Source organism: Terrapene carolina, unplaced genomic scaffold, assembly GCF_002925995.2.
Source record: "Terrapene carolina triunguis isolate 2854851 unplaced genomic scaffold, T_m_triunguis-2.0 Scaffold69, whole genome shotgun sequence".
Classification (NCBI taxonomy): domain Eukaryota; kingdom Metazoa; phylum Chordata; order Testudines; family Emydidae; genus Terrapene; species Terrapene triunguis.
The window spans coordinates 33,786,384-33,810,812 of record NW_020664420.1 but is presented as its reverse complement, the minus strand read 5'-3'; the positions used below and the strand labels follow the sequence as shown (position 1 = coordinate 33,810,812).

Here is a 24,429-nt window from a genome sequence, read left to right as displayed (position 1 = left end):
CTGCAGTCTCAGGCTTCCACGACAGTTCGGACATGTCTGAGGGTCTTGGGTCACATGTCCACTTCCACCCAGGTGATTCAGTTTGCAAGCTTGCGCCTTTGTTCCCTTCAAATGTGTCTCCAGGCAGTCTACCCATCCTACTCTTCATCATCTAGACAGACTGGCTCATCTTCCTCCACTTCCTCAATTTCCTCCTTGCAGTGGTGGATGCATCCAGAGAACGTTTGCCAAGGCATTCCCTTTGTCCAGCCCTCACCAACCAGGATGCCTCACTAATGTGCTGGGGTGGGGGGTGCACCTGGGGTTGCTAAAAGTACAGGGACTGTGGTTGGAGCAGGAGGCATCACCCCATTATCAACATGTTGGAGCTTCGAACCATTTACAAGGCAGGTCACACTTTGAGACTGTCAGAGACTCAGTGGTTCACATACTTACTGACAATACCACCTTGATATATTATGTGAACGAACAAAAAGGGGAGCATACTACAGCTTACTTTTTCTAGCAGCAATCAGGCTGTGGTAGGTCTACATTAAGGAGAACATTACTCCAATAGCCGTTCACTTACCTGAGGTTAAGAATCCTCTCCGGACCATCTCACAAGTATTTTTCTCTGAGTCATGAGCGGTCTGAAGAGAAGTGTCCTCTGGGTTATCTTCAAAGCCTGGGACATCCCAATGATCAACCTGTTTGCTACAAGGGACAACAAGAAATGTCGTCCCTTTTGCTCTTGACGGGGCCTCGGTACTGGATCCCTGCCCAACGCTTTCCTCCTCAGCTGGCAGTCGTCTCTCCTCTATTCTTTCCCCCGATGCTGATCATTCTCAAGTTTGTGGTGGATTGGCCCAAGCTTATTCTCGTTTCCCCAGCGTGGCCAAGACAGTGCTGGTTCTACCACCTTTTCTCAGTATCTGTTCAGCCTTCCATACTGCTTCCTCCCCATCCCAACTTGCTCACTCAGAACCAAGGCTTCACCTTGCATCCTGAGCTCAGCTCCCTTCATCTCCTGACATGGCTGCTACATGGCTGAATGAGGAGGAAGTGTGATGTTCAGTGGCTGTCCAACATCTCTTCCTTAACCGTAGAAAATCCTCCACCAGAATGGCCTATGTGGTGAAATGGAAGCAATTTTCAGTGTGGTCATTAGCTTGTGGAATCCAGCCAATGCTGGCCTCTATCCAGGACATTTTGGAGTATCTGCTGCATCTTTTAGTCATTGGGGCTTGCATTTAGTTAATTGAAAGTGCATCTGGCATTTCATCATATTGGCATTTCATCTCCCCCCCCCGCCCCCCTTCAGTCTTCTCCAATACCACGATAGCCAGATTCTTAAAAGGGCTTCTTTTTCTACATCCCCCCCCCCCGGACCAAGAGCTGGTTCCTCTACAGGATCTTAACATGGTCCTAGTGGCCTTAATTGAACCTCTGTTCAAGCCCTTGACATATTGTCCCTTCCCACTTTTGTGTCAGAAAACTGCATTCCTGGTAGCAATAACATCTTCAAGGAGTGTGAGAGAGTTGCAGGCTCTGAGGAAAGAATCTCCTTATATATACAATTCTCCAAAGACAAAGTGGCTTTACGACTGCGTCCAAATTTTTTGTCTGAAGTGGTTTTTCAGTTTCATTTGAACCAGGTGGTATATTTACCTGCATTCGTTCCTAAGCAGCATTCATCTCTGGAGGAGCAGTGTCTCCCTACATTAGATGTCAGGCGATGTCTAGCCTTTTATCTGTACAGGCCTAAACCCGTTTGTGCTTAACCTCCTTCATTTGCGTAATGTGCAGAATGCATGAAGGGTCAAGCGGTCTCTTCACAGATGATCTCCAAATAGATAACATCATGCATCAAGACTGCATATGAAACAGCTTCAACTAATCCCCATCAGTGGGTGTGAGCTCATTCTTCAAGAGTCAAGCAACGTTCATAGCATTCCTGAGTGACGTTTCCATATTGGACATTTGCATGGCTGCTACATGGTCATCGATGTATACATTTGCGAACCATTACACCATAACCGCATCTTCCAGGGTTGAGGCAAGCTTTGGTAGAATGGTCCTGCAGTCCTTGTTTAGGTAGACTTTGAGCACTGCCTCCTGCGGAGGACTGTTTGTGAGTCACCTAAGTGGAATACACAGCTGCATTTACTCAAAGAAAAAGAAATGGTTACTGGCTGTAAATGTGGTTCTTCTAGATGTGATGCAAATGTGTATTCCACAAACCACCCTCTGTCTCCTTTTGCATCGGAGTCTTGATTCTGGGCATTCAGTGTGAAGGAACTGAGGGAGGGTTGGTGTGGTGCCCCCTAATGTAGCCAGGGGAGGAGTTACAGCCACGAGGCGTAAGTGCCACCTATCTCCAGGTACTGCTTTGCAAGTTTCTGCAGTTCTGGTGTGCTGGGCGTGCAAACGGCTGAGTGGAATACAGTCTGCATCCATGTCTGCATCACATCTTGAAGAACCACACTTACAGCAAGTAACTGTTTCTTACTGTATATATTTTTTGCTATAGAGCAATACCAATAGTGACAACTATTTAATTGGAATCACATACATTACCATGGCAAAGAATAGGTATAAATAAAAAAAATAAAAATTAGTTAAACCCACAGTCCACTGTGGCAGCCATTCTTAGACACTCCTATAGGTGTTACATTATATTTTATCTTTGGATTTAACTTCATTTTGTATAGTAACTTTGCATAGACTCCTGCTTATGTGTTCCATTACTCCCCCTGTAGGAACATGTAATCCGCCAATACTGTTCCCTTAAATTCCCTTTGTAAATTTTTATCAGAAGTGCCTCAGGCCTTGGCTACACTGGCGCTATACAGCACTGCAACTTGCTGCGCTCAGGGGTGTGAAAACGCCCGCAGCGAGTACAGCGCTGTAAAGCGCGAGTGTAATCAGAGCCTGCAGCGTTGCACGCTCGCTCGCAGCGCTGCAAGCTATTCCCCTCAGAGAGGTGGAGTACATACAGCGCTGCAAGAGAGCTCTCGCAGCGCTGGCGGCGCGACTACACTCACGCTTCACAGCGCTGCCGGGAAGTCCTGAGTGTAGCCAAGGCCTCAGTAAGTTTTCTTGTGCTGCTTCATACTCTAGGGATGTTGCATGTTTCTATGCACAGTGTAACATTCCTCCTTCAAATCTCTTCAGTGATGATACCCACTCATGTTAAACTAATAATTATTTTGAAAAAGAACTAACATGATGCTTACGGTACAAAAACAAGTATAAATAATTTAAATAAAATCAGGAGAGAGAGAGAGAGAGTGAATGATGGTAAAGGTTATTTCAGAATATGGGTGTTGCTGAGAAGTCTCGCCAGCAACAGTTTATGAAAGATCATGAATTAATATTGTGAGAGATGAATAGAAGATATGGGGCAGGGAAGTACAGAGCAAACATTTTGGTAGATAGGCTGGAGCAAATCAGTGGATTGTTTTGAAAGAAGGAAGGCAATTTTGATCTGAATATAAAATGAATGAGTCACCAATGAGGGTATTTGGAGATGAAGATTATGATGTATCTTTGTATTGGGAACAAGGCAGGCAGAAACATTCTGTATATGCTAAAGTCTGGAGAGCTAGAACTTGTAGAAGCCATAAAGAAGGGAGTTGCAGTAGCTAAGGTGAGTAGGGATGAAAGCATGAGAGGATTTAGGCTAACATGGCTGTCAAGGCAGTGGTGTTCACAGACAATATTGTGAAGATGGCAGTAGGCAGATTTACAAATATATGGGCTCTAAGATCAGGAACAGAGACACCAGGCTGATGATCAGATTGCATTTGACTCCACTGTCTTTAAAGTCTAGGTCAAGGAGGAAAAAAAAGATGGAATTGTTTGTGGGTACTTATCTTGCCTTGGGAGGGACGGAGAGATTTGTTTGAGATACATAACTGAAGGAAGTTGATTAATATATTGATTTACTTGCTCAAGACAAACAAGTGCAGTAGATAGCGAGGAGATGACAAAGCATTAAAGATGTGAAAAGATATGCATCTTTGAGTATCATAACTGTAAAATTAGTAGTTAAGGTTAAAAGTAAATAGAAGATGACTGGAAAAGGGGAGCCGAAAGCCAAAAATAGAACCTTTTGGGACTCAGAAAGCAGTTTCTTGGCTCATGGTCAGATAATGGAAATTCCATTGTTTTTAAGTCTGAAGAAAGGCGAGGGAGAAGGAGCCTTTGTTGGCAAAAGAGATCACTTGGGGAGTTATATTGCAGTGAAATGAGAGAGAGGTGGTATCTGTTGGTGGGTATGAAAAAGAGAAAATATCTAAAATGAAGGTTTGTCTAACTTTCTCTCAAGCCTGTTAAACAAATACTAAATCTTAAATTGCTACATTGTCTTTGTGGGCTTTTATTTTAAAAACCAAATAAATTGCAGTTACATTCTATTATCTTTTGACTGAATGGCTTGCATAACTATATACATACCTAAAATCCAATATATGCTTTTGTTTTATTGGGGGGAAATTAGAATATTGTTGAATAAGGGAAGATAATCAACTTTAATTTTATATTCAACAATTTCATACTTTAAAAGATCAATTAAACATTCTTTAATGAATAATTTCTATTTGGAACAGGCTTTGTATCTTTTAGGTAAGCAATTCTTATGACATCAATGTGTTCACCTTTCCTTGATTAAAATTTATTAAAATCAACCTATTTTATGCATATTTTGAATCTCATTCTCTTGATCTTCCAGCGTCTTATAAACAAATTAATGAGTACACCACATGAACCATATTTGACAATCAATGACTCGTTCTGGCCACCTTATGTTGAACTGCTGCTGAGGTATGGAATTGCACTGAGACATCCAGAGGATCCAAACAGAATACGCTTAGAAGCCTTTCATCAGTAAAGACACCTTTGTGACTATTTAAAAAACAGAAATGTGTTGAACCAATACTCATACTTTAAAAATATATTTGTGTGTGTGTGTATATATATATATATATTCTTTGTGATATTTTATCATAAGTCTTTGGGTGTTAATCTTTTCTGCTTGGACAATTTTTTTTGACAAACCATACCTGTTTTAAGTGCAGTTACTTACAAAGCTTGTGAAATGAAAAAACTTTCTTTTAACTTCAAATTGTGATGGCCATTCATCCCATTAGTTGTTGTCTTTATGATAGGTGTTACAGTACTGTGAAATTAGGTAGTGCTTGTATTCTGGAAAATTTTCAGACTGCTTAGATAAGACTCAAATTCAATTGCAGACAAAATTATTAAAGTTGATTGGTTTTTGTTGATTAATTAAAAAATAATGCTTTGCATATGGCATATTTGTTTTCTTATGTAACACTCCCTCAGGATTTGTCTACACTATCACTTTTGTTGGTAAAACTTTTTTTGGTTGGGTGTGTGGAAAAAAAATACCCCTGACTGACAAAAGTGCTGGAGTGAACTACTATCACTTGTTTGCTGTGGTTTAATTATGGGAGAGCTCTGTTCTGTTGGCATAGAGCAGCTACATGGGAGACCTTACAGCAGTGCAGCGGCACAGCTGTGCCACTGTACGGTCTGTAGTGTAGACAAAGCCGCTATGTGGCTCCAATCCTCTTACTTCCTTTTAACGTTTATGCTACACTTCTGTGCTAGGCTTGAACTATCCCAGTTCAGTTTGTAGGTTTGAAGATTAGCAGTGTGAATTTTAAAAAATTAAGAAATAACTTCTCATTTGTTGCATTCAGGATGCCTTGTGACCAATGGCAGAAATTAGTGTTGGGTTTGACATAAACATTCAAGAGAATCCATAGGTCTTTTTGTGCTGAAAGAGTTGGAAATTGCTCATCATGCAACTGTGGGTAGGTGGGTGGGTTGTGTGTGCGCGGGTTGTGTGTGCGGGTGCTGGGTGGTGTTGGTGGGCTGAGATATACAGGAGGTCAAATTTGATTAAAGGTCCCCAAATTGTGGAGCGTGAAGAAATGTTCATGGGTGTGTGGTGGGCCTGGGCCAGCCCATACGGGGGGGAGGGGTGGGCAAGGGAGGGAGCCCCTCCCCCAGCTCTGCTCTGGCCCTGGCCCCAGCTCCTGGCCCCATATCTGACCCAGTCCCCAGCCTTGGCCCCAGGCTAGGAACGGAGCCCCAGCCAGAGGCCGCAGTAAGGGCTAGCAGCTGGGTCCGCGGCTGCATGCAGAGCCACTGTTAACGTAAATTTTAGACGCCAATTAAATTAGCCTACAATAGCACTTCTAATTTAACAAGAGGGTAACAAGGTTGTGGCCCGCCTTAAAGGAATTGCCAGGGTGTTATCAGGGAACTTATCTCCGATCTGCAGAGGGTTCCCCAGAGCAAGCTAGGCTTGCTAACCCCTGAAAGGACACGGATACAGCCTTCCGCTCAAGGATTGACACACACACAAGCAGAAATTCTTTGAAAACATAAGGATTATTTATTTAAAAGAAATTTAAAAAATTAGTGATTTTAATAAAGGAAGAAAAGATACATAGGATTTAATAAAACAATAGAATTACATTTAAGAATTGTACAATAAAGCGACACAGCAAAATAAGAGAGAGACTGCATAAAATATCTAACACATACTGAGAATACAGTAGTTCCAATGTAATAATCATATAAAGATCCTGCATACACAAACGCTTTAGTCTTAATGTTACAATCTAATACCATACTTAATACAATGCAGTATACGCAGCCTCTATATGCGCATATGAGAAACCATTGTCACAGATTGAAAAACAATTTACTTAACACAAACCTTAACATTTAACACTAAACATTTAGTATTTAATATTTATTTAACATCCTGTGAGCACTGGCCAAGTGGTCGCAGGATGGGTACGGGAGATCTCATTCAGGAGCAGGCATTCAACTTTATTAATAGACACACCCAGGCACTCTTTTAAACAAAACAAAACAAAATAACATAAAATTAGACTTACACTCTCACACCAAAATCCCTCTGACTCATCTTCGGTCTTTCTGCTCTGTCTCGATGGTGGTTGCTGTTATTTCTGAAAGTCACCGTGGCTGTGTGTCTTGAAACTGCTGGTGGTTGCCTTTACAGGCAACCGGTCTTCCGGTGGCATAGCAGCCTTAAAGCTGCTGCCTTCTAGAAGGTTCAGTTGCTGCTGCTGCTCCTCCAGGTAGCTGCTTGCTTGAGCTTCTATGAAAGCCGTTGCCATGGTAACCTTTAGAGTTCTGCTGCTTTTTCCAGAACTATTTGTTCTTCTCTTCAGGTAGCTTTTGTTCTTCCACAAAGCTTCAAACCCGCTACACTCACTCTGCTAGCTGTCGGCCTTATATAGTGGTTGCTCTTTAAAGGTCAGCTTATCTCAGCTAATCAGTTTCTAGTTCTTCTAGCTCCACCTCTGACGTCATCCTATTTTTAGATACAGAGCTCTTCCCCTATGATGCCATCTTTGGAAAGCTAAGCTCCTCCCTATGATGCCATCTTGGATAGAGCTCCTCCCTCTGACCATCTTCAGCAAAGCAAAGCTCCTCCCTTTGAAGATGGAATTTTCCACTCTAAATGTAAACTGCGTTATCCCCATCTCCACCATTTTGGTCTGCCATGTTGGATTTTTCTAATTTTAAACTATCATTAATTTCTACTTATTTAAAGCCTTAATCTTAGAACTAATTACTGTTTTATGCAAATCAAAGTGTCCTGATACTATCACCACCTTAATTATGTTAATTAGGAGAAGTAAGTTTTATGGTGTTTTTAAGCCACCTCTGAGGTTTTTCTGCAAGCCTCTATAAAAGTGCTGCAAGGTATCTCAGAACATTCAAAGCAAAATCTCTTTACACCACTGCTGGTCCTCACCAGGGCCGGCTCCAGGGTTTTGGCCGCCCCAAGCAGCCAAACAAACAAACAAAAAAAATTCGCGATCTGTGGCGGCAATTCGGCGGAAGGTCCTTCGCTCTGAGCAGGAGTGAGGGATCGTCCGCCAAATTGCCGCCGAACAGCTGGACCTGCCGCCCCTCTCCGAAGTGGCCGCCCTAAGCACCTGCTTGGTAAGCTGGTGCCTGGAGCCGGCCCTGGTCCTCACCATGGCCCAGCTGCAGCTCCATCCCTGCCCCACCTTCAGCCCCCTCACCTCTGTCTGCAGTCCTCCCACCCTTGGAGCCGCAGCCCAACTCCTGGCTAGCGCAGTGTGGGGGTGTGTGGATAGGGGCAAGGAGGGGTGTGACCCTGGAAAGTTTAGGGACCATTGGAATAGATGATCTAAGGGCCCTTTTGGCCTTAAACTCTGACTGACTTTTCTCCTAAAATGATCCCCTTAATGTAGTGTACCACTTCTGTTAATAACACTGCACTTTACATTGTCTACACTTTTCAGAATTAATTTAGCGAGGCTTGTAATACTTAATATCTGTGTTCTGTGTTTGTCAACAGTTTGTAATTTATATCTGGCACAGGGAATCCATTAATCCAGCGAGAAGTCTTCTGGATAACCATGCCTGTCTGATCCTAATTTTCTTAAGTGTACCCATGATCACAGTAGTGCCCGAATAGATATTAAATGACTTGCACAAGGTTACACAGGAAGCTTGTGACTGATCCTGGAATTGAAGCCTGAAGTTCCATGCCTGTAGGCCTGCAACATGTGTAACATTGGGAGATATAACCTGCCTTTTGGTTAACCAGATTTCAGTTTATTAGTGTTTAGCACTATATGATACAACCCCCATGCTTTTTAAGTAATGCAAAAAGTATTGTGCTGGCTTAGAGAAACAAACCACATTTTACAATAATTATGAGAGGAAGCTAGAGAGGCTATTTTGCATGGTTTGCTCCTGTAGCGTCTTAAAATTACTATGGAATGTAAGAGAATTGTATATGAAAATACCTGCAATCTATCTCCCTTGAATTTACAGCTTTTTTTTATGACTTGAACAGAACTGAATATAGTATTTCACATGTATTGCCATCAATTTATACAATGGCATTAAAACGTCAGTATAATTTTCTGTCCCATCCTTTATACATCCTAACAAACTATGGGAGAGGGGAGCCAATTAGCACTACTGTGTATTGAGCCAAGGGTTTTGTTGAGTTATCAATTCTCTCTCTGGTCCTTTTCAGCATATAGATGCAAGTAGTAGGTGAACTGTTCAGATCACATGGAGTCAAGTGCCAGCAATATGCAGTTGACACACAGCTCTACCTATCCTTCAAAATATACAGCCACACCACTACCACCAAGATGACCCAATGGGTGGATGAGATCAGCTCCTGGATGAACAACAGCTGGCTGAAGCTGAACCCAAGCAAGACAGAAGGTGATGCTGATGGGCAGAGAAGAGCATTTTGAATAGTCCTCAGCCATGGTACAGTCTGCTTTGGTTGAAGGTACACATCCACAGCTGGTCAACTCAGTAGTTCAAGAGTACTTTGGATTTCTCACTGATGCTAAGCTCTCATATAGCAGCATCAGTGAGTAATGCTTTTTACCATCTCCAGTTGGTAGGAGATTGTGTCCCATCCTGACAGATATGACATGGCCATACTTATTCATACCATCATCACTTCTCAGCTGGATTTCAGCAATGCAATATATCTGAGCATGAAGCCTTCAGCACTTAGGAAACGACAATTAATATAGAATGTTGCAGTGCATATTCTCAGCAACACTGGCTACCACAAACATATCAAAACTGTCCTCCATTCTTCACACAGGCTTCTCATAGAACTGACAATCAAGTTCAAGGTCTCAATACTTCAAGGTGCTTCATGGCCTGGGTCCAGGATATTGCAAAGACCTCTAAAACTCTAGAATAAAGACTGATTGACAACCACCTGTAGCAGCACCATCTGCCCTGCACTGCAAGCCTAATCACAACCTGGTGTAGAGGGGAGGCCTAGTGGTGGGATTGGGCTGGGCTGGGCTGGAGCGTGAGCCCACCCTCCTTGTACTCACCCCAGGCACCAGTGGCTACTGGACTGTGTCCCAGGGTTGAGAGGGAGCCATGCATTCACTTCAGGCCTGAGCAGTGGCATCTCCTGTGTATTGTGGGACTGTGCCTGGCTCCACACTTTGAGTGGTGACTTGGGGTGCCAGGTCTCGGCACCACTCAGGTTTGGTCTGCCTCCTTGTCCCCTATCATGATGGAGGGTCAGCTGAATGAGGAACCGGGCCCACCCCTGCAGAATACAGGAGCTGCTGCTGTGGGGTGAGTCACACAGACACAAAAAACAGTCACGGACAAACGTGAAACTCATGCTAGCTGTGACTTTTTTTCCTTCACTGTGACAAACTTGCAGCTCAAATCATGATGGAATGCTGCTACTTATTATTGCCAGGCACATCTTCCCAGTATACCTTGCAGCAACCTGCAGTTCCCAGGATTTTTCTGGGAACTACATCTCTCAGAATTAACTTGTTCAACCTGAGTCAGCATGCCCTGTTACAGAGAAATTGTTGGATGAGGAGTTGTCCATGTAAGCAATCAGCATGACTTAATCTAGACCCTTCTGAGGAAGCAGCTCTTCAAGGGAAAAGGGGCTACAGAACTTCTTCCTTCAATGGCACATAACCAGAAAGATATGTGTGGAAAATAATTCAGAGGCGTCATGCTATAGAGTTCAAGAAAATGCTTAGGTCTTTCAAGCCTTCAGAGACCCCAGAGAAGTAGGCTGTATTCCAAGAAGCAATCTCACGTCTTTTCCACACATCCTCCAATTTCCCATATATCCGAAGTAATAAGATTTAAACTGAAAAAGCCTCTGCTGTTCTGGTAGTCTCTATTGGTAAAGGGAAGCTTTAATTTTTGGGATTTATTCAAATGGCAGAAAGAAAGCCAGTGTAGCTACCGAACCACAGATTTGCCAATTCAAGGCCAACTCAACTAGCTAACTGTAGCACAACTAAAATTGAGAGTTTGGAAATTGAAAGGAAGAAGTTAAAATCAAATGGCTATTGCAAAAATTTAACTGTCTATTGGCATCCAGTAGAAAATGAACAATGAATAGTATATAATGGGATCTGGAACAAGTTCAGTAAGGTTCAAAGAAGATGTGGTCTCCTCATCTCAAAAAAGATATACTGGCACTAGAAAAGGTTCAGAGAAGGGCAACTAAAATGATTAGGGGTTTGGAACGGGTCCCATATACGGAGAGATTAAAGAGGCTGGGACTTTTCAGCTTGGAAAAGAGGAGACTAAGGGGGGATGATAGAGGTATATAAAATCATGAGATATGTGAAGAAAGTAGATAAGAAAAAGTTATTTACTTATTCCCATAATACAAGAACTAGGGGCCACCAAATGAAATTAATAGTCAGCAGGTTTAAAAAAAATAAAAGGAAGTTCTTCACACAGCGCACAGTCAATTTGTGGAACTCCTTGCCTGAGGAGGTTGTGAAGGCTAGGACTATAACAGCGTTTAAAAGAGAACTGGATAAATTCATGGAGGTTAAGTCCATTAATGGCTATTAGCCAGGATGGGTAAGAAATGGTGTCCCTAGCCTCTGTTTGTCAGAGGGTGGAGATGGATGGCAGGAGAGAGATCACTTGATTATTGCCTGTTAGGTTCACTCCCTCTGGGGCACCTGGCATTGGCCACTGTCGTTGGACAGGATACTGGGATAGATGGACCTTTGGTCTGACCCAGTACGGCCGTTCTTATGTTCGTATGTTCTAAAAGAACATCCGTACTTCAACAGATCAGTTCAAAACCATTCTGGAGATCTTACAGTGTGGCCTCTGTAAGACTGGGGTAAAAGTGAGTAGTGCCCTAAGAAAGCATGTCCGCAAGATCCAACATAAATGCTGGGCTAGACCTTGCTCTTATCTACTTGCATTCCAGTGTAACCAGGTTCCTCATCTGTCATCCAAGTTCTCTGATTCTATTCATGTAATCTGTTGAGTACTCCAAACACTGAGCCATCTTATACTTGAGCTCTTGAATACACTCTCCATGGTACTTCCTCTTCCTCAAAGTTTCAGCTGTCACATCATCCAGAAAAATTCCTGAGTTTGGAAACCTTCCAATCAAACCATATTATACCTTTCACAAGGACAAAACTTGGTCCTTAGAACAGACTCAGAATTTATCCTGAAGGTTAGTCCCTTTTTTCACAGATCTCAAAATATTTCTCTACCCTTCTTCTGCCTAATCCCCAGGTACCCTTAATATGCCAATGGCAGTGAATATTTGTTAGGGAACTCCACATGATAATATAATCCAACACCACCTTCATTTTCTACCACCATGGTCAACTAACTTTCTCTGTGTTCACTGCTGACAATAGCCATTAGCAGGGCAGCACTTTTAGGATATATCTACACTGCAGTAAGACACCCGCTGCTGGCCTGTGCCAGCTGACTTGGGCTCATGAGGTCCAGGCTCATGGGGCTGTTCAATTGTGGTGTAGATGTTCAGGCTCAGGCTGCAGCCCGCGTTCTGGGACCCTCCCACCCTGCAGGGTCCTAGAGCTCTAGCTCCAGCCCAAGTTGATATGTCTACACACCAAAATTAAACCGCCCTGTGAGCCCAAATCAGCTGGCATGGGCCAGCTGTAGGTTTTTAATGGCAGTGTAGATATAACCTTAAAGGCCAAAATAGGTACCATTTTTCTCTTGGACTGCCTCTCTCAAAAGGTCAGAAGGTTGTCTTCTTCAAGAATGTACCACAGTGACTTTACCTGAAATCAATCAAATGTTCAAATGATCTAACTAAAAATCAGACATATTAGGAATAGAGAGAAATCATATTAATGGAAACTGTCAGAACATATGGGTACCACGTGGCTTTTTTTTTTTTTTTTTTTTTTTGGTAGTGGCTCCTTCAGTCTCCAAATAATAGCCTTATATTCTGGTCTGCTAAATATAAATAATTGATCTGAATTCCCCATTTCTCATATACACACATCCTATCTATGGCCCCACAAAGTTGTGGGACCTTCTCAACCTTCTCCTAGTGCTGGCCAAGATGATCATCCTCCAATCCAGGAGAAGGAAACTCAATGAAGATGTTCTCTGTGACTGTGGGGCCTACTTCCATTCCCTTATCGTGTCTCATCACCAGGTAGAGTTCCTCTGGGTGGTGTCCGCTGATTCGACTCCTTTGCAGAACAGGGGGCACTATCTGGGATTCTCTTCTCAGTGTTCCCCTCCGAGTCCCTTGTTCTAAATCTATGACCCTCACCCCTGTTCCTGTTTTCTCATTTTTGTACCCCTGGTTGTCTTCTGGACTCTGTCTCCTCTCCTCCCCTCCCCCTCCCAAAAAAATATGAGAGGGCAGGCCTTCATTCTGGGTGGGTTTACCCATCCCAGGATTCAACTATGCTGCCCCACCCTAGTTAAATATAATTCTCTGTATTAAGATAAACTTAGTTAAAATACAAAATTCTGTTCAAAATGAGGTTAAAAGATTCTTATATTTACTAATAGTATTGGTCTTAGACTTCTACTGATGAGTTTATATAATGCACAGTTGAGCTAAAGCTGCTGTTAGCAAGTTATTGCTGCTTTTGGTAACTTGCAATGTATTGACTTTAGCAAGATATATCTTGTTTACAGATTATCTCACACACTCTTATAATGCTACCTATATTCCTCAGGCCATCCCTTCAGTTGTATTATTTCCATGTCTTCTGCATGGTACCAAGTTTTCTCTTAATTTGTTATGAAATCGTACCAGTAAATGGTTTTGGCTAATTGTTTGACATTTGTTGGATTTTTAGCAAGTTGCTACAGTTTTCATTTTGACTGCAAATCAGGGAAGTGTGTGGCTCTGATTGTCATCATTTGTGTCTGTAAAGTTTCTAGCAAATACCTGAACGAGCTATTTGCTTGCTTTCTTGAGAGAGGACAAGTGGTGGTAATGAAGCAGTATGGTGGCTGTTGAGCCTCGGTATTGTGAGGCAGTCATAAGCCTAGAAAAAAGTCAATTTGCCTTATGTTCCAGTACACATTGCAGCAGTTCAATAGGGTAGCAGTAACTTCTTCAAAAATTTGTTTACCTTACCTTTAAAAACATGTTCTCTAGAGTCCATGAAATCATAGATAAAATATAGTATTGAAGGCATGCACTAAATTTTCACCTGTTCATATTGAGTCTCTACTGCACCCCCTACTGGCCCTCTTTAGACTGAAGACACCCAATTAATGTGCTTTTGAAAGAGAGCAGTGATTACTGAATTCTTTTTTGCCTTTTTGCTATCTAACCATACATTTTTTTTTTTAAACTGATCAGATCATCTTTTTCTGGTTCCCAAAGGTGAAATTCCAGTGATTAAGCCACCAAGCCTCTTTTTTCCTCGAGTATTCTTGGGCAACACTATGTCTTAGTTCAAATTGTTTCCAGGTTAAACAATGAACATTCCAAGGCACCTCGGCAGTGCCGAACTACCCATAATTATAATCAGCCATAGTTACAAAAACTTCTTTGTTCTGCAGAAGTTTAAAATTCTGTACTTTACAAAGTTTATTATGTCAAATGAAACTTAATCTTGCCTTCCCTTTTTGGCAAAAAATTCTGTTTGCAGGTGCTTCCAAATGAGCTTTTGGGTTATAGTGAGCAGTGAGCCAAGACAAATGTAATTTTGATGGTATTTCTATTGTAACTGTAATTTAGGACTCATTTACATGAGTAGCTGGAGGCTGTTTCAGGCAGACTACTTAAAATATAAATTACCCTCGATTAATGTTGTATACTTGGTAAATACACGTGGTAATTGCAGTCCTTTACTATTTATAATAAATCATTTCCTCATCAATCAGTTGCTCAAGTTTCCCCAATGTTATGAAGTGCTTTTATTTGCTAAAGGAAACACTGGAGATTTCTGATTGGCAAAGAGTTAAGTTGTTATTCTTGGTGAAATGATCTTCCAGAGATGTCTTTTCCAGAATTCTAAATTAGCTGCAAAAAATCCAAACTCAGAAAAATAATCCCATTATTCAAAATACATTGGTACATATCAGAGTACATCTTTCCTATATCTTTTTTTTTAACAGGCCCAGAACTGCTCAGTTTTCCTCTGTGGATTTTGCACCTCATGCAAAGCTCCTAAGAGTAAATTGTTATACCACTGAATGTGGCCAAACAGCAGATATTATCTTACAGTGTGTGTGTGTGTGTGTGTGTGTGTGTGTGTATATGTATGTAAAACTTGGTGCACTGATGTCCGGCTTCAATGACCCAACTCTAATTTAAAAGTGGAACATAATTTTCTTTTAGTATTTTCCCTTAATGTTAATGGAGCTGTTGTCTCTTTTATTAATATGGAGAGTTTTGTTTTGTGGCAAGCCTTCACAGTTTCTTAAAATTATATATTTGATTAGGTCCTGAAACATGTTGATTATAGTTCTACCACACTGAAATGAGCCTTAAGAATAATGACTTTGCTGTAGTTAAGAGAAGAACCCAAAGGCTAAAGTAACCATTAATAAAGTTGCTTAATAAAAAAGGAGCAGAACTGTGTTTCCTCATAAAAATGTGAAGCTGCTCAAGTGAGCTGAATTTAGAGTTAAATAACGTTTCAAATAGTCCTCCCACCTCTATGTATAGTATTGTTAATGTACGTGTATTCTGAATAAATATATAGCAAAACTTTTTTTTTTTTTCAAATGCAATGTTTAGTTCTGTTTCTTTATCATATCTAAAAGCTTTTCAGGGCAGGGAATTTGTTTTACTGGATGTTTGTCTCACACATTTATAGTGTTAGTTAAGTGCTTTTTAACAATAATGCCATTCATTTTATTACCCACATTTTTTATAGTTTGGAACTTTTAAAAAGAAAACCATATTCTGCTGTCAGTCATACCAAGTATACAGGAAGTAACTCAGTTGAAATCAATGGCACTATGTCATATTTACACTGCTGTCATATTTACACTCAGAGCAGAATTAGATCTGCTATCTCTTAAAATGCACTTACTGTAGGTATATTCATGTATTAGAAATACTCAGATTTGGAGTGTAATTACAGTTGCTTCAAAAGTCATGAAACAGGTAGACAATGTGTCCTGCAATTAAAGCTTATGAGAAGTTAAACCCGTAAGTAGTTTCCCAGACACCTCCAACCCCGCAGAGTAATTCCTGATTGTGAGCAGGAGCTTGGTTTTGATGTTCTTTGCATATAAAGGCTGAGGCTGCACAGTCAATACATTCTTTGACAGAGTGCAAGCTTGACAAAAATAGTGTAACCTGATCAAAGTCCCTTATATATGACAGGAATCTGGCAGCATTGCAAATAGCCTGTTATTTGTGAAGATATAATACTGAAAAGCTGGCAAAAGTATAAAAAATAATAGTGTAACTGCATGTGTCAGGGTCTCAGCAGAATTCTGTTAAGAAGAACATGAGTTCTTATGTAACTTTTCTTCTACAAATAGGGCTGCTGTGAGCAGTAACAACAGCTGAATTTTAAAAAAATGTTTGAGAGTCTCTTGACTGCTAACTTTGAGATGATTAACTCAGAAAGAAAGCTCTCACATATGGGTTACAGTTCAATAACACTGAAACTAACCTTGAGAATAACAACTCTGTCTTGACTGAATTAGTCAAACAGTGACTGTTCTACATCAAGGAAAGTATAGTTGCTGCAGTGTTCAAATTTTATAATGGAACACAGATACTTTATGGAATATTACATTTGTATATTGACTATGAATTAATCACAAGGAAAATAAGTTTTTAAGGATGCCAACTGTCATTTAAGTCAAATTAGACTGGGGAGGGTGGGCAGAATCACTATGTGAACTATAATAGAATTTGAAATGGGAAGTCTCATACAATGCCAAATACATTAAGAGATCATCTAACTCTAGCTAGATCTTGATTATACAGAAACTTCTATCTTAAATCTAGAGGGAACTAATTAGTGGACCAAATTTATTTCTGGTATTCTTCCATTACACCAGGGACATGCACATCAATGGACTTACACCAGATATGAAATTGGCTCATTGTACCAAATGCAGTAGGAATGTCTACAAGTAATAGTACAAAAGAAGCATTGTCGTTAGTTTAACAAAATTATCTTTGCAATGGTTTATCAAAGCTGTTTTCAGGCTACTATTGGTCATGAATCCAAATCTGCAAGGTGGTCAGAGTGTAGTTAGTTCTGTGAGTGAAAACAGACGCACACTGCCAACTTAAAAAAAGTTCCAAACAAGAAGAGAGATTTAGAGAGATAGTTGGACAAACCCAAGAAGTCCATGTGTTTATGGTTTTTAAACATTTAAATTGTAGCAGCAGTTCTAACACACTTAATTTAAGAGGCCAAATGATTAACATGATATTAATATGTAGTTTAAAAATAAATATGCAAGTTTATAACTCAGTGTCTTGTGTCAGCGAGGATTTTTGTATTTGTGAAACAACCTTATCAGACATGGTAGTGTGCAGTTTATCAAATTAGCACATGATACACTGTGCACCAAAGCTATACACTATTTAATACAAATATCTGTATTTCACTGCCTAGTTGCTTGTTAACTACAAACAAATCTCACAAGCAGAATATATGGAATATTTTGATATCCTAATTAGGATGTTACTCTCAATTATGGCAATGCTTATTTCAGAGAATTTCACCTCTGGTTTTTGATAGGTAGAAAAATCCTTTGTGTAAATCCACAGTGTTTAAAATGTCATGCTTCATTAGTTTTAAGGCCTTACTAATACTTTGCATTACTGCTAGAAATTAAAACTGAGTACTTTTGTTTGCACTAATTTTTTCTGACCAAAATATATTATAATGAAAGAGTAACAGGCATGCTCCATTTTACAAAGAAAATCTATCTCCCCACTTACAGCATGGTAATATATTGCTGATAGGTAATCAGGTTATACCCTAGAAAGTGACATGCTCCTCTTATTATATTTCACCCAGGGTTTGAAATATTTACCCATTCTCTACTAGACTGAGTGAAAAATAATTGCCTCACCATAGATCGTGCTATTAAAGTCAGACCCCTGATAATTTTAAATAGTGTATTTTTTGTGTACTATCTTTAGTTGTAAGAATCTTTTTTTAATTTATCCCCTTTTTGAAACTTACCATGTCTCTTGATTTTATTATGCCTTCTTCCCTTGTATATTTAGCTCTTTTCCCCTTGATTCTTATGTATTTTATTGCAAAGTATCCAGAGCCTATTTCCTCATTCTTTCTCCATTTCCCTACCCATCTTGTTATAGAGTTCTTTCCCTATCTTGTTTTCCACTGTCTTCCTTATATTTTATGTCTGTCTTCTATTTCTCCTTCCAAAATCTCTCAATACTGTGCTACTCTTTTTTCATTCCCCACTATGTCAAACAGTATTCGCAGTGGGGTGTTCCTTATCTCCATAGTAACTACAGGCAGACCAGATCTTTGGCTCTGAGCCAGGTTTTAGGATGGTCCCTCAGGAAGGACTCTACACAATCTCCATTTTTGGCAGAGCAGGCTTTGAAGATTTTTCTCCTCAAAACTACTACATTGAAAAAAATATTTTCGTTTGGTTTCTGAGGCAAGTTTGAAGTACAACATGCTTCCCTTCTCCTCTCAGAAATGCTAGACAGAGACAGTCAGGGAAGAAAAAGGGCAAGAAATGTTTCCTTTTGCTCACTTCTTCCCATCAAGTAGGCTGCCAGGGGCAAAGGTTAAAGCTCCCAGCCACTGTGTGGACATGGTCCAGCCTGAGACAATTGAGCAGGCTACAGGGAAGATTCCTTTACTGAGAACAGGACAGGAACTAATGGCATGGAACAAGGGATACTTTCCCGCTCCCCCCCAAGATTTTGAAAGCACATTTCCTGCCCCCCGAAGGCATGGGACCTTTATTCCCACAGCTTGCAAAGTAGGCACAAAGGATTCAGATGAGCCAGGAGGAAGAAATTCCCTCTCCCAGCCAGCGCTCAGGCTGTGGAGATGGTTGAGAAGGCTGCAAAGGATCCTCTCCTGGGAGGTCTCACCCATTGGCAAAGGTGCCAGGTGCTCTGGCAGCCTATCAGATCCCGATGAGTCATCCTGTCTTATGTGGCTTCAGCTCCCTCCTCTTTTTGTTCTTACAGCCCCCATTTGACCAGGACCCAGCAGCAGGGATCAGTGGGGTAGAGTGATTCAGATCCCTTGCTCAGAGGTATGATCCTACCCCCTTTCCTCTTCTAGCCTCCAGAGGTCCCGTAGGAGGTGGTAAAGTGGCTACTCTTTTCCTTAGGAGACATGCGCAGTACATGCCATCAGATTCTGTCCTTTTGGTTCCCCTGATAGCCCTCCCAGGGCACAACATTCCCCCCTACTCCTTTCTCAAGGTTTTGACCCAAATCATCCGGCTGACCTGCCTCTAAGAGAGAGGAATTGATGCCTACTCTTTTTCTGTCTGATCATCTCATCAGGTACTCATGCAGGTCAAAGCTTTGAAGGAACTAGCAGTTGCAGTTAGATGCTTTTAAGTAAACAAGTAGAATGGACAATTACAGCCTTCACGGAACAAGCACCCACAGGTTTTTCTGGTCACCAGCACACAGTTTCTTTCTCTGAAGAAAGACAGAACAAGAGTGTATCTGATTTGTCAAACATTGACATATCCCTCCTACACTAAATCCACTGACTCAACCCTGGGGCTTGCAGGTCTCGTGCATGAATAACTTCTAATAGACCTGCTTTCACACGAGGACCCTGCACGTTTACTGCTTCTCTTCCAGCCTGTAAATGCAGAAAATCACTCTATAAAGCTGTTGGTCCAGATACAGTATTAACATTTCTTGAGGAGTTCATCTTAAAGACTTTTCATGCTATCTGATGTTGGGGCCAGAGAGGCAGGTTCTCAATACTGCTAGACTCCATGTAAGTGGGGCACAATTAGACTTTTATGTAATTTAGGAGTGGTGACATGCAGCTATAAACCATTAGCCTGGCCCACCACATCCAGCAGATGATTCTTCAGAAGTATGGCATATTGAAACTGATAAGACAGATGATTTCAGTGTTACAAAGGCAGTCAGCCTTGATCATGTCATAAGCACAAACTCATTTGATCTCTACTTATTGAAGTAGAAGAAAAGACAGGGTGAGCCGACGCTTTAGCCCACTAATGAGCTTGTGCATGTTTGGAGCTCCATTAACAGTTCTGCTTGCAGGATCAGAACCTAAATTATATTCCCTCTCCCATGTTGCAAATTTCAGGACACACTTCTGAAAGGTTAGAGGGTGGGAGAAAATAGAAGTAACTGCAATGGGTTGAATTGGGAAAAGTCTCCATGATGATAGCAGTAGAATTGTTAGAAACTCAAGTAACACAAAAGGTGCCTTATTTCACTGATTTTTGTCCCTAAACTGTTTAGTGATAAGCTGTACCTTTAGGATTGCAGGATAAAAACTCAGCCTGTAGACAAAAGATGGTTGGGAATTTTTCAATCAAACAGTTCTGTTGGAAAATGTTGATTCATCAAAATTGAAACTTTCTGCAGGAACGTATTAGTTTTGACGAAACTTTCATTGGAAAGGCTTCTCAGGGTGAAATTTCTGGTCAAAATGAAAGCAAGAACCAACCCAGAAAAGCCAGTTGGTTAGGACTGTGACAGAATGTACCACCCCAGACTGGACTAACGGGGACAGACCAATCACTGTGGGCCCAGGAGGCCACACCTCCTCACCCCTGCTGCACATGCTGCAGGTGGAAGGGGCAGATAAAAGGAAGCAGCCCAGCTCAGTCTGGGCTGGCTGAGGAGGAGGAAGGATGTGTGCTGCAAGCTCCTGCCGAGACGCCAGAGTCTCCCCAGGCAGTGGAAACCATAGACCATGCCTCGCTATGCTGTGAGCGACCAGACAACCGCAGAGATTGATGGGGACGCCAAGCTGCTGCCAGCCAGGGAGATGCATGAGAAGCACCTTGTGGTGGGACGTGACCCAGGGAAGGTAGTAGAAGTCAACACTTAATCTCTTAATGGGGAATCTCCCAGCTTCGTGGGGCCCTGGGTCAGAGCCCAGTGAAGCAGGATGGGCCTGGGTTCCCCTCTCCACATGCCACTAGGTGTGGCAACTGCTTGTTTGCTCTGCTCCACCTGGAGACTAGAAACTGACTGTTCTTCCCTGTCCAGAGGGTCAGAACCCCAGTTGTTGTTTGCTTGCTCCAGCCAGGAAGGTCAGGGGCCTTAGACAGCTTGTTTATCAGCCCTGTCTAGGGGCTATAGACTGACTGTTCTGCCCCACCCAGAAGGCCAGGAACCCTAATTGTTACTGTTGACCCCAGCCAGGAGGCTCGGAGGCTACAGACTGTTTGTTCTACCCCGCCTGGGGAACGCAGGTGGATATTTGTTTGACTCCCACCAGGGATCCTGAGACCACATTGTTACAATTATTTGATCCCACAAGGAGTACAGATGACTGGGCCAATAGGGAAAGTCCCACTTGACAAACAGGGCCCCCCATCACAAGGACATTCATTTGGGATATGAAAGACCCAGATGCAATTCTCTGCTCTGCCTGAGTTAGAGCATGGCCTTGAATCTGGCTCTCATCCTAGGTGAGTATCCTAACCACTGGGCGATTGGCTATTCTGGAGTGGGTTTTTCCTCAGTCTCTTTTGCTGGAGCTGTTCCATTTTGTATAAATAACTACTAATAGGAGCAGGGACTTGAACCTGGGTCTGCCATAGCCCAGGCAAGTGTCCTAACCACCAGACTACAGCATCTGTCTCAATTTTTGTGAAAATTTTCAAAAGGTCTTGGTTTTTGTCTCAACATGTAACAGGAAAATACTTGAAATCTCAAAAATTTTTGTGGAATGAAAAAATTGTTACTTGCCCAGCTCTACTGCAGACACTCTCTAAGGCAATGTTTCCCAAATGCTGGAGCCTGACCCACCCCTGGGTCATGGGAAGAGCTTAGGTGCATCAGACATGCCCCAGAGACATGCCCCTCACAGTACTCTTATTTCCCCTGGGCAGCAGGCAGTGGGATCCTGACAGCAGCAGTGTGGAGGAAGCAGCTGCAGCTAGCGAGTGAATAATTATCAGCCTGTCCCCTGTCTGGATCCCACTCTCCACAGTGCTACCCAGGGGAAGTGAGAGCACAGAGGAAGCTCATACAGGGCAGGGACAGGCTGCTGACACTCTCTGTGCACTCTCTGGCTCTGCCCACTTCCACTGCTCTGCTGCAGCTGCTGCCTCCTGGATCTTGCTCTCACTTCTCCTAGACAGCAGCAGCAGTGTGGAGGAAGTGTCTGGAGCTAGCAAGCAGACGTCAACAGCCTGGTAGCAATTACAGCCCAGCCATGGGGGGAGAGGGGCTGGCTGGGGTGCAGGAGGGTGCAGGACTGGCAGAGCGAGAACAAGGGGGCTGAGAGGAGCCAAGCAGGGGGCTTGTGGAGGGGGAGGGGAAGCAGGGGTAATGGTGAGTCACCTTAGTAAAAAGTTTGGGAACCACTGGGCTAAGGTCTCAAGCTTAGCAGGAGTTGACAGTTGTGGCCTATTAGGTAGTTGGAAGATGGAACTGATGGCTGTTCCTTGTGAAAAGGGGTTTTAGGCCTCCTACGAAGGGAATATTCCTAGAAAGGCATCTACCAAACTGAGAAGAGTAACCTAGGATGTGCTCTTCTCTTTATTTATCTTAATTCTTATCCTTCCCTCCGTCAAATGTGTGACCCTCTGCTAAATGGAAATCAATATTGTTTGAGTGATTATTTTAATTAGGACACCAAAAAAGGGGTGAGAGACAGTAAGACTAATCACAGGAGGAAAGCATCCTGAAGAGATGCTTTGTGGGTTTTTTTAAGTTTGCTTTTCTACCCAGACTTAAAGGATCAAGTAACCCCAAACCAAATGAGGGAGAAGTGGCTCTTCTAGATATCTGATTTATTAGCAAAATATTGACAAGGGTCGCTTTCTGCTAAACGCTTATGCTATTAACAAATATAATTAATAAGGCCTCAGCTGTATGTAGGCATAGTACATTCATATATTATGTATATCAGTGGTTCTCAATTGGGTACGCATACCCCAGGGGTATGCAGAGGTCTTCCAAGGGGTACTGAACTCCTCTAGATATTTGCCTAGTTTTACAATGGGCTACATAAAAAGCACTAGCAAAGTCAGTACAAACTAAAATTTCATATAGACAATGACTTGTTTATACTGCTCTACATACTATACTCTGAAACGTAAGTACAATATTTATATTCCAATTGATTTATTTTATAATTATATGGTAAAAATGAGAAAATAAGCAATTTTTCAGTAACAGTGTGCTGTGACACTTTTGTATTTTTATGTCTGATTTTGTAAGCAAATCATTTTAAAGCAGATACACAAGACAAATCATACTCCTGAAAGGGGTACAGAAGTCTGGAAAGGTTGAGAGCCACTGATGTGTATGCATTAGACTGAGAAGGCCAACCTCTGACCACAGAAAGGTCCCAAAGGCTCTGATGCCATACTCTCAATGGAGAAACTATTTTTTTAATTTGAAGGCCCTCTGTATATCTGAACATTTGGCAACCATGTTTTTTCTTTGCATTCAGTTTAGTACCAATAAACTGAGGAAGCAGATAGGTTGGCTTGCCTGTAATGTTTTTTAACAAGTGGCTTGTAATCTAGTTCCATTTTGCCTCCATGTGCAAGGGTTTTAGGGGTAAGGGTCTCCGACAGGAGACAGGTATAAGTTATTAGGCTACGTGAAAAACTTAATTAGTGAAGATAAGAGGACCGATCCTATTCTCCTTGAAGTCAAGAGCAAAACTATTTTTGATTTCACTGGTTGCAAAAACAAACCAATGGAGGGGGACAGATGTGTATTGTGTCAGAGCTACAGTACCTTAAGGATCGCCCCTGTGGCTCTGTGTTTCTTCTTCTTCAAGTAGTGTCCCTGTGGGAGCTCCGCTGTAGGCTGCTGATTAGAGAACTTCAGTAGCAGTGTCTGCTGGGTCCGCACATGTGCTGTCTTTCCTTTTGCTGTGCCACCTGGGCTAACTGTGCTCAATTCCTTCTCAACTGCCCCATGCTAGAGATGGCACCTTTAGCTGTCCATTAGCGGATCATTAACTCTCTTTTTCATTGTTAATCTTAGCTTTTAGAAACCTTTTAGCTTGTCATTCTGACTTTTATTTGGCCATGCCTTTAAAAAAAAAAAAACAAGAAAAAAAAAAGAAAGAAAATACTTTGTTCTTGTGTCCCCCGGGACAAGGGTATGCCCGGCTCTCTGGGCTTCAAGAAGCGTCGTACTTGCAACAAGGCGATCCCTGTCATGGACAAGCACTCCCAGTGCATTCACTGCCTCGGCAAGGGCCACATCCAGCAGCAGAAGTGCTTCCTCTGCCAGCAGCTCTGACCAAGATCCCGCAAGGACAGAGAGCTCTGCCATAAAATCTTTATGGAGGAGGCTTTCCGACCACAGCCCTCCAGCAGGCGAGTCTTCCCCTCAACTTCGACTTCAAAGCATTGTGGTTCAAAGAAACGGTCTGGGGAGTCCTCTCCCAAGTTGAAAAGAGGAGCAGGAAGTCCCCTCAGTGAGCCTAGCGATAG

The 24,429-nt window shown here is 42.1% G+C and overlaps 1 protein-coding gene across 1 annotated transcript in view; it reads left to right on the top strand.

The window, feature by feature from the left end:
* Positions 1 to 5,293, top strand: part of CENPK (centromere protein K) — a 49,525-nt gene extending 44,232 nt beyond the window's left edge. Inside the window, exon 12 of the mRNA XM_026649113.1 lies at positions 4,712 to 5,293. Coding sequence (XP_026504898.1) covers positions 4,712 to 4,870 — 159 coding nt within the window. The 3' untranslated portion in view covers positions 4,871 to 5,293. The remainder of the gene's footprint in view (positions 1 to 4,711) is intronic.
* The last annotated feature ends 19,136 nt before the right edge of the window (positions 5,294 to 24,429 follow it).